This window comes from Sorex araneus, chromosome 2 (genome assembly GCF_027595985.1).
Source record: "Sorex araneus isolate mSorAra2 chromosome 2, mSorAra2.pri, whole genome shotgun sequence".
Lineage (NCBI taxonomy): Eukaryota > Metazoa > Chordata > Mammalia > Eulipotyphla > Soricidae > Sorex > Sorex araneus.
In genome coordinates this window covers 130,499,033-130,509,767 of record NC_073303.1, presented here as the reverse complement: position 1 = coordinate 130,509,767, position 10,735 = coordinate 130,499,033, and the positions used below count along the sequence as shown (strand labels likewise).

At 59.5% G+C, this 10,735-nt stretch overlaps 1 protein-coding gene across 1 annotated transcript; it reads right to left on the bottom strand.

The window, feature by feature from the left end:
- Window positions 1-862: 862 nt before the first annotated feature.
- LY6L (lymphocyte antigen 6 family member L) lies at window positions 863-2,318 on the bottom strand. Its single transcript, XM_004618690.1, has 2 exons — window positions 2,124-2,318; window positions 863-1,045 (listed from the first exon to the last, which is right to left on the bottom strand). Exons 1-2 carry the CDS (start codon window positions 2,316-2,318, stop codon window positions 863-865), a joined length of 378 nt encoding a protein of 125 aa, XP_004618747.1.
- Between the last annotated feature and the right edge of the window lie 8,417 nt (window positions 2,319-10,735).

Sequence of the window (10,735 nt, the reverse complement as noted above, 5' to 3'; positions counted from 1 at the left end):
GAGGGAGGGAGAGAGGAGAGAAAGCTGCTCCAGGGAGAGCACGGGCTTCTACAGTGTGGAGCCTGGCATGTTGCAGCTGGGCACAGCTAAGAAAGCTGATGTAGTGGCACATGGCATAGCAGCACATGCGCACACTTCCTTCATGCAAGGAGCGATAGCACAGCGGGGAGGGCGTCTGCCAACATCCCATATGGTCCCCAAGCCTTGAGTGCAGAGCCGGGACTAACCCCCGGCCTTTGTTCTGCTGGGGCTTCTCTTGGAGGGGGGGTCCGGCCTCTCTGGTCTGCACTGGCACCAGGTAAAGGTTTTCTCTGGTTCTAGTTCCTATGTCCACAAGGTGGCTCCTGGCAGCAAAATGCTTTCAGCAGCTTAAGGCTAGTTTGTAGTTCATTTTATTACTTTCCCAAGCCATGGCTGCGGGGAGGGGGGAAGGGGGTTGTCCCTGTTTGCCCGGTCCCTGGGCGCTGGTGGGGGTGAGCAGGAGCAAGTGGAGGGGGAGCGTTATTGACTCTGAAAGTGGTGACAGCCAGGTGCCCGTATGCAGGTGCAGGTAGTGGTCCTGATGCTCAGGGCGGCTCAGCCACTCTGGGCCCTGAGGCTGGCCCTGGCCTGTCTGTTCCAACGCTGCCACTCGAGAAGGGGCTTGTCCATCCCGGCCGTCTTGTTCCGGGGCTGAGCCCAGGCCTTAGCCCGTGGGTGGGGGCTGGCGAGCCTGCTGGTGCCCCAGCACCACTCTGCACCATGGGCTCAGGGTCGGACACTCTCCGAGGTGACCAGCGCGTAGGGGACGTCCTGGGACATCGTCGTCCCGGGTGGGTGTGGTGAGGACAAGACTCTGAGACAAGCTTGAACCTGTGTGGCGTCACAGCAGGGGCCAGTGGAGCCCGAGGCCCAGGGCCAGCAGCAGCAGGTGTGGGGCACAGGCCCAGTGCTGTGCGGGGGATGTCTGGTTGCACAGGCTCTGGGAGCAGCACTGGCAGAAGATGGTGCTGGTGGTGCAGGGGTTGATGGCCACGCGGTACTTGCCGGAGTCGCTGATGGTACACTTGGGCGCACAGGCCTCACTGAGTGGAGTCTCTCACTCTGCACTGTGTGGAGAGGAAGTGAGGCTGCAGTCTGGGGCTCCCTGGGGGACAGGGCTGGGGTTCCTCCTGCAGGCAGTGAGGGCCGGGGAGAGAGGCTCAGAGCCAGAGCTGGCCCCGCGGGGACCCCAGACATGCTCTCCTCCCCCTCTGGCCAGGCGCTGCCTAGGGGGACCAAAGATGGGGCCCTGATGCCAATGGTGTGAAAAGGGTAGGTGGGCATAGAGAGGCCAGGTGGTGCTGGCTGACCCCCTCCCTGCCTTGGGCAGGCCTGCCCGTTTCCTACTGGCTTTCCACCTCGCCCTGGGCCCTGTTCCGGCTGGTTGCTGGCACATCACACTCTATTCTTCACTTCACACCAGGCTGCAGCCATGGGTCTGCTGAGTGGGGTCACGGGACGGTGGGTGCGGGAGGAGAGGGGAGCCCTGAGCCCTGGGCCATCCCGGGGGCGGAGGATGGGGGGTAACCGAGAGCTCCAATGTTCCCACCCTCATGGGCACACAGCTTTGGGGTCTGGGTGGGAGCCGCGATGCTGCCTGGGGTCACAGTCTCCTGGAAACTCATCGAGTGCCAGGAGGAGCAGGCTGGCACGGGTGCGGGCGCAGGGAGTAGCTCTCGGGCGGAGGAGCCCACACGGGGCACTCCTGGGGCCCTCTGGGTCTCTGTGGGCAGGCGGTGGGCACTGGTGTCTGAGCAGGCCCAGAGCCATTGGCTCCCTCGTCCTGGGCAGCTGGGGGTTGTGCCAGGTCCCCCTTGGGGAGCAGAGCTTCTGGCACATTCCCCCCACATAAAGTCCGTCCCCTGCAATCTTTGCCTCTCTCACACAGCAGGATGCCCCATGCCCCCCCGCCCTCCCCCAGCAACTCCCCTATACAGCTGGCTTTGGGCCCCACCCAGACCACGGGAAACTGAAGCAGAAACTGGGGCTCATTTCCTGCCAGGTGGCAGCCCCTGGCGTCAGGTACATCAGGAGGAGGTGGGGGTTGCTCCCCGCTCCCCAGTCACGGCCCCCCCACCCTGGAACAGGTGGGCACGACTCACAGTCCAGATGAGGACAATGAGAGAGAGACAGATGGTGTCCTCAGGCCCGCACTGGGTTGGTACACACAGCTCCAACTCCGTCGCCTTGAAGCACTGGTAGCAGCTCAGGTTGGCGCCTGCGGCCACCTCGGCCACCAGCAACAGAGCGCCCAGCACCAGGACCAGCTGCTCCATGACTGAGCTGTCCCTGGCCATCACCCCAGCCTCAGCCCCTCCTCCACCAGCCCCGCCCACTCAGCAGAAGGGGTGTGGCCTGCTCCCCCCAAGCAGCCCAACACCTGCTCACTTGGGTGGTCCTCCAGGGCCCCCGGGGACAGCAGGGACACAGGCGGTCCAGGATGGAGAGGACTTTCTAGAGGTGGGCAAGGTTGGGGAAGGGAAGGAAGAAGATGGGGGAGGAGGGGGAGGGCCTTTGGAGCCCTCTGGCGGGGCCAGGTGGGCTTGGAATGGGGGAGCTTTGATTCCCCAGTTCCCACTAGTCCATAGAAACGTGCTGGGGGCCGGGGACAGATGCCCCCAGGCGGCCCTGGAATGGAGAGAGGGGCGCTGGGTCAGGCCTGATGATTCCCAGAGCCGAGAGCAGGGGGAGTGAAGGCCCAGCCGTATGCCGAGACCCTCTGCCAGAGGCTGGCACAGACAGACTTCTCCCCTCCCCCCACGCGGCGCTGCCCGCTGCCCAGGCCCTGGAAGAGTGACCCAGATTTGTGCAGTCAACAGCCTCTCCCAGAAACACTCTCACTTAAAAGAAGCATAAATAGCCTTCACACCTGCATCCCACCTGCGAGGGCGGGCAGAGGCTGTGCCAGGCTCCCCTGACAGGGCGGCCCCATGCCAGCTGGGGGGAAGTGTTCTGCCTTCGTACACCAGAGGGAAAGTCACTGAAACCTGCGCCCCTTGGGAAAGGAGGAAACGAAGTGATATTCCCGCCCCACAGTCACAAGGAGACTTTAACCCTTGAGGAAGGCAAAGCCTTTTTCTCTTTGTTTTGGGGCCAGAGCGTCAGTGCTCAGGGATCAACCCCAGTGGACTTGGGAGACCATATTCGGTTCTCGGGATTGAGCTGATCAGCCGTGTGCCAGGCAAGTGCCCTCCTGCTGTCCTGGCTCTGGTTCCCCGGATGGCAAGGTCTTCCAAGGGATGAAGGACTCACAGCCATTTCCCTCAAAACCCCACGGCACCGTTTTCAGAAATGCACAAATGCACCTTAAATTCTCACGGACTCTTGGGGCTCGCAGGAGCCAGACAGGAAAAGGAATGATGAAGTTGGGGTCTCACGCTTCTGGAGCCATGGGAAGGGAAGATGAGTCCACGGGGCATGGGACACAGAAGGAAGGCCTGCACGGAGCTCATGGAAAAGGACACACCCTGGCAGCTGAGCAGAGGGGCACGGCCCCTGGCGACCACCACCAGGTTCACTGAGGGCTCCAACACCAGGGATTACCTTGACAAGATGACCCAAATTTAGCAGAGAAGCAGGGGGCGGGGGAGGCGCCCCCAGGATGCAGGTGATGTAGGCAAGTAGACAGGGAAAGGCCCTCGGCAATGAAACTCAGGTCAACAGAACTTCTGGGAGGAAAATTCTAAGGCCTGTGGATACGGAAAACAGAGACCTGATAAGACCTTCAGCAGCCGACCCTGAGGATATTGGACCCCAGTCCAGGAAGTTCCTCAAACCCTCCGACCTCTCCCTTAATCCGATTAATTTAATAATTCAGCCCTGAGAAGACTTCAGAAGACTCCAGAACATTCTGGATCAAGACAATACGAGGAAGAGCCTATAAAAGCCACCTTGAACAAAGGAAGAGCGTGCATATGCTGTCCGAGCCCATGTGCTGCTTACACCCACGTGGGTGAACACATGTAGTGCCTGAGCACATGTGTTGCCCGCATCTCCCCTCTTGAAATGTGAACTTTCATGCTTTCCTGTCTAGTGCTGGGATGTGTCTAAGGGGCTCTCTCTGCCCTTGGAGAAGCCGGCGCATTACTCTGAGCACTCTCTGTCTGTCTCTGTCTCTGTTTCTGTCTCTCTTTCTCTCGCTCTCTCTCTCCCTCCACACCTTCAAAAACCCTCCAAATAAAATCTATTTACTTCACTGCTTATCTACTCCTGAAATTCCTTTCTGCGAGCGATACAAGAACCCAAGAACCCTGGGTCCCAGGTGGCAGAGGTGGATTGGGAGAAAGTGACTGTCTTCTCCCCACTTCACATGAGCCACATCATTTCCAGGGACAGAAAATCACGCAGGGGCTGGGGGGTGGGGACTGGACCCTCACCACCACCCTGAGCACAGCTTCGAGGCGCCCCTAGAGGTAGCCGACCCCTCCTTGGGGCAGCAGATGTGCACATGTGGTTGGGCACATCTGCACAGCTGTGACCAGTGACCGTGGCTGAACCACGAGGAATGGTCCAGGCGGGACACGGGGCCTCTGGGCCCCAGCACCGCCACTGTGGAGCGTGGCCGGCTGGGCAGACCCTGTCGGAAGTTCTTGGGCTTCGACCAGGCCCTGTGACCTGAGGAGGAAGGAAGGGCGTGGGAGAGGCACCGCCCCACCTCCCGCCAGGAACCGAGCCTGCGGCTCCGCACACACCCTGGGATTCCGGTGTGCCAAACAATGGCTGTGTCCCCTGTCCCACCAAAGCAGGACATTTCCCAGGGGGGCGGTCACTGGAGCCTCTGCTCAGGGCGCTCCAGACCACCACAAACACCTCAGACCCTGGCTTCCGCCTCAGATCCAGCACATTCCAGGTAGTGAATTCCTTCCTGTCGGCAAAACCCTGGTAGGGCCAAAGCTGCTGCTTACCCCGCCCCAGGCACCAGGCAAGTGGAGACCCAGAAAGAGGAAGTAGGTGCTCTGGAATCCAGTGGGGTGGGAGGGTCGACGCTCAGGGAGGCTGTGGAAATGGGGCAAATGGTGCGGGAGGGGCCTGGCCAAGAGGCTCCCCAGGGCAGTACAAAGTTGGGGAGCTGGTGGGGCACAGGCGCTTCTTGGAGCCAAGCACTACCCAGACCCAAACTGCATGTGTTTGGTCAGCTGTAGGGCTTTGGGACAACGGTGCATGTTCCCACGTGTCACTGACGACCGCTGAAACACTCACCACCTTGACCCCCAGCTACTTTCAGCTCTGGCACCAACACATCACTCAGTCACAGAGCACTTTCACAGGAGTCCTCCCCAGCCACTATAAGCTCATCTCCAAGCTCACAGGAGACCTCAAAGGTGCCCGGAAGGTGAGAAACTGGGTCACCAGTCGGTCCCACCTCTGGGGTCCACCCTCTCTCAGCCTTGCCCCCTCTCTGGCCGACCCTGCCAATCCAGGACAGGGGTTGGGAGACCCCTGAACATGCTTCTCAGCCTGGAGCCCCCCGCCCTTGCTCCCCCACTGCTCCCTCGGGGGGCTTTCAGCCATGAGGCTCCTGGAGACCCCCATGTTGGCCCTGGGGGAGGCTATGAGCGGCCATGGAGAGCCACACTGGGGCTCCCAGGACCAGATTCGGGGCCCTGGCTGCAGAAGCAGGAAGACGGGGTGAGTGCCCGCTCCTCCGCACCCGGTGGGGTTCCTCCCTACGGTGCCTGAGCGCCCAGTGAGCCCCACCTCTTGATCTGAAGGGACGGGGCCCCTCAACTCTCAGCCCACACTGGCCTGGGCACCCACAGCCTAGGGTCCTGAGTGACCCCACACCCCACATTTCTGGGTGCTTTTGGCTCCAGCCACACGCTGAATGCCCACATGTGGCTAGCACGGGGTGGGCATGTGGGTGCTTCTCCAGCTGCGTGTGCTCAAGCCTCTGGCCTCAGATGGGCCGCTCAGTGCTGAGGTGATGCGCCACGCAGCAGGGCTGCCCGGGAGCGGGCAGAGCCTGCTTCTGAGTCCCCATTCGGGCCGGGGGCAGGGATGGACGAGAGCTGGAGGCAAGTCAGGGCAGACCTGCACACAAGGAGGACAGGAGGTGCTGACCCGGCCCATTGGTTCCCTCCCCGCACATGGGGCCCTGGCCTTGGGGTGCAGCCTTCGGGGGCTTGTCCCTGAGCATCAGGGGCAGTATACAGGAGAAGTCACTTCAAAAGAAACACCCCCAGGGGCCAGCCAAGCACCAGAGTTGTGTCCAAGGTTCTGTTCAAGGCCCTCTTTCCTCTCTGCCCGTGTGAAGTGGGGCCATTTGACTGGGAAGTGGGTTTGGGCCCAGCTGCCACCTGCATCATCGTAAGCCTCTGCAGTGTGAGCTGGGGGAGCAGCTGGTGAGAGGCGGGGCCCGGGGCCGGCTGGGTGCCCAGTGCCCTCCAGACCCTGATGCTCGAGGTCACACTGTCCACAGAGTTCAGCGACTCCATCCCACGGCCACGGCCCCCGATTATCCTGTGGGCTGGGAGTCCCTGGGTGCCCCCGTCCTCTTGCTCCCTGTGCTCAGCCTGCAGAGATGTTGAGGACAGCTTTCAGCTGAAGCCCAGGGGCCCGAGCCATTGTAGAGCGGGAGGGCACCGACCTTGCATCCAACGTGATCCCCACCTCCAGGAGTGACCCCTGAGCACCGTCGGGTGTGGCCCCAAGACCAAAGTAATAATAATAATAATAATAATAATAATAATAATAATAATAATAATGATCAATAAAGCGCAGGCCAGGGGGCTGGAGTGATAGCACAGCAGGTAGGGTGCTTGCCTTGCACACGGTTGACCCAAGTTCACATCCCACATGGTCCCCTGAGCACTGCCAGGAGTAATTCCTGAGTGCAGAGCCAGGAGTAACCCCTGTGCATCACTGGGTGTGACCCAAAAAGAAAAAAAAAGCGCAGGTAGGAAGGTTTCCTGCCAGCAGGCTCAGTGTGATATGACTCGATCTCTTGGAGAGCTGCCAGGAGATGGTGGCACAGTACGGCCACTTGGTGTGTATGGGGGGGGAACAGTGGAAGCGGGGCAGGCCTGGGCAAGGTCTGCAAAGCACAGGCGGAGGGTGGCCTCAGGGTAGGAAGGAAGCAAAGTCCAAAGCCCGCCCCAACGGCCACAGGCTGCTGCCCTGGGCCTTGGCTCTGGCTGTCCCACCCAGGTCTCCCCTCTGGCCCCTCAGGCACGCTGGTGGTGGGGCGCAGCCTCTTTGACTCAAAACCAGACTCTGGAGCTGCCTCTGGATTCCTGTGGCATAGGCCCTGGTGCCATCTGGGCTGAGGGAAGCTCACAGGGTAGTGAGTTTCATAGTGCGCCTTGGCCAGTGGCACTGTCTATGGGTGGGTGCCGTTAGAGTGCAGAGCACCACTAAGGGAGCACCACTGTGGGCACTGGTGGACGTGGAGCACCACTGAGGGAGCACGACTACAGGTGTTGTGTGGACGTGGAGCACCAATGAAGGAGCACCACTGTGGGCGCCATGTGGGCATGGAGCATCACTGAGGGAGCACTGCAGGTGCCGTGCGGTGCTCCATGCCCACGATACAACAACATCATGTTGCAGGAACGGGCAGGGCAGGGCCTGAGCAGGGACCTTGTGGGGGACCCATGGAGAGAGAGGAACGAGCCTCATGTCTGGGGCGGGTGGTGCGGGCTGTGTGCAGCCAGGCGTCAGCTGGGGTGGTCTGCCCATTCCTGGAGTCCAGCAGAGGTTGCGGGCAGCGGGTTTCAAAGATCAGAGACAAATCGCAGCCGCCTCTGCTGCTCCCCATGGCTGTTGGAAATGGTTTTGTGGCTCAGCGTGGTGTTTATGTGCACATGCGTGACTCAAGCATGTGACATGCCAGGCGCCCAGTCACTCCTTCTGGTCTCACCTCTGGTGGTGTCAGCATCTGAAGCACCCCGATCTGAGGGCAAACAGTGCCCAGAGGCCGATGTGGGAGACACTTGATCAAGTGTGGAAAGGGGGCTGGTGACGGCTCAGAGCGCTGGGCGCTGCACTGGTCTCTGCTATGCCAGGTAAGGCGTCTCCTCCCCCAAACACAGCCATAGGGAACCGAGGAGAGGGGCTATGACAGGGTGGGGGGCAGGTGCTTGGGTGACATGACTTGGGGGTGGGAGGATGGTACAGCGGGGAGGGTGTTTACCTTGCACGCAGCTGACCTGGGTTCAATCCCTGGCACCCCATATTGTCCCCTAAGCACTGCCAGGAGTGATTCCTGAGCAGAGAGAGGAGGATGCCCTGAGCCACCGGGTGTAGCTCCAAAACCAAAAAAATCTGTAATGTGGCTTTGGGAGGGCAGTGCCTTGCGGAATGGTTCCGCATGCAGGTGGACCTGCTGGGGATGGGCACGAGGGCCCCGTGGGGTCTGCACCCCCGTCTCCCACCCCCACATACACACACGGGCCATGTCCCTTCCTGCCCAGTGACTGCCAGAAGCTTCAGGAGACGCTATACAGCCAAAGGCACGGCTGTAGGGGCCAGGCAGGGCTAATTCATGGGGGGCCTCCGAGCTGCCCCATGGGATCACACGTGCTGGACAAGGTCCTCGGCAGGAATGCCTGGCCCCTGACCGCATTCAGCTGCTCTGACCACAGCCTGCTGGGCAGTGCCCTGGGCTCGTGCTGTCTGCCCCTGCTGTGGCCAGGAGACCCAGCTTGGCTGTTCCGCGGGCAGGCACCTTCCCGCCTTCCCAGACTTTTGGTTTCACTTCATTGAACAAGGACTGGCGTTCACACGTGTGCCAGTGTCTTTGCTTCTCTCTCCTCACAGACTATCTTTGAGTGACAGAACTTAGACTTCAGTCCCACCTTGTCAACAGTTAAATGGTGTATAAGTGACTGACTTATAAGAGGCCCCCCCGCAGCGAGACGAACAGGCAGCGGGGAAGAGAACGCACCTGCATAAAGTCACCAAGAGCTTTATGCCAGCCGGGAAAGACATTTCCTGCAGATACGAGGTGCAGAGACTCTTGCCCTCGCACCTGGTAGTCTTCACTGGGGACCCTAGGAGAGGGTGGGTTGAGTTTCCCTCCCTGTCCTGAACAGAGCCCCCACAGCCAAAGACCTCCAGAACCCAGCCACAGCCATGCTCAAGGCCACTCTCCACACGTTCGGACGAGCCTCACGCATGAAGGAACCAGCAGAGGAACCCAGGTGTGCGGGACCGGGGGCCAAGATCTCTAAGCCTGCTTGGATCGGGAATGGGCCTCTTCTGCCAAGATTGCCCCATTTTCCAGTAGCTAGGTGGTCACACCCAGACCAGAAATCGACGGACCCCCCACCCCCCGCCGCACTGTGTAAAATCCCATCAACAGCCACATCCAGAGACTATAAATAAAACCAAGCTCCTGAAGCGCGCGTCCATTTATCTTATAGCCTAGTTCTTCCTCTGGGAGAACCTGGCAAGAGTTTTCTGCCCACATGGGAGATCTTGGCAAACTCCCCATGGCGTATTCATATGCCAAAATCAGTAACAATGCTGGGTCTCATTCCCCTGACCCTGAAAAGAGCCTCCAATGCGGCACTGTTGGGAAGGACTAGTAAAGAGAGGCTTCTGAAATCTCAGGGCTAGGACGAATGAAGACGTTACTGAGACCGCTCGAGAAAATCTACGATCAATAGGATGATGATGATGATGATGATGGTAAGATGCAACACGGAGGCAGGGAGGCAGAGACCAGGTGTTCCTCTGACGCCGGTGTGGGCCCCGGGTGACTGAGGTGAAGCACGGAGGAGAGCTGCAGCAGCCTGGAGCAGCGAAATGCCATTTTCTAGAAATCTGCAAATCTAGAAATCTAGAAAGCTGGGAACAGCTGCAGATCTTGGACTCAAAGTGAGTTGTGAGCCCTGCTCCTCGCAAGGAAGAGTCAGGCCCTTGGTGGAGAATGGGCACTGGTGAAGGGATGGGTTATCGAACTTTGTATGGGGGAAACATGAGCACAAAGATGTATGGATCTGTAACTGTACCCTCACGATGACTCTCTAATTAAAAATAAACTAAAAAAAAAAAAAAAAAGTCAGGTCCTACCCAGCCTGCCCAGGCCTTACCGGGCCTTACCTGGGCTTACCCAGGCCCTAGCCAGGCCTTACCCAGACTTGCCTTCCTGACAGAGGAGGCCTCAGTGTCCCTAGCCAGTGAAGAGGCGGCTACAGTTTTCTCTGCTGATATTCCACCCCTCTCTCCCCATCAGTCTGACCTACATTCCACCCCAGGCTGTCTCATTCCCGGAGCTTCCCAGGAACATCAAATTCTGCCCTGGAGTGTAGGCTGTCCGGGAAACTAAGATAAAGGGCAACCCTGGAGTCTAGGCTGAGGGGAACCTGAGATCATCAGCAGTCGGGCCTAGAAGGTTTCCCCTTGCCAGAGAGAAAGGAAGCCAGTTGCCCCGTGCCACCTACCCCCCTGGCCTGAACATTTCATTCGCAAAGTCCTGCCCCAAGAGTCCTAGAGGTTTTCAGGACCATAAAACTGTTCCGGAGCCTGGCGGTGCTCAGGGGACCATATGGGATGCTGGGAATCGAACCCCAGCTGGACGTGTGCAAGGCAAACACCCTATCCGCTGTGCTATCGCTCCAGCCCCTCCAGGCATCTTTTGTAAACACTTGGCATCCCATATGGTCCTCTGAGCACCACCAGGGGTAATTTCTGAGTGCAGAGCCAGGAGTGACCTCTGTGCATCACTGGGTGTGACCCAAAAGAAAAAATATTATTAAAAGATGCCTGGAAA

Bases quoted from the DNA above. Each gene is read 5' to 3' on its own strand.
- LY6L (XM_004618690.1), bottom strand. From the start codon at position 2,318: ATGGCCAGGGACAGCTCAGTCATGGAGCAGCTGGTCCTGGTGCTGGGC. The intron at 1,046-2,123 runs GTGAGTCGTGCC...TGTGCGCCCAAG, and splicing joins TCATTGTCCTCATCTGGACT to TGTACCATCAGCGACTCCGG.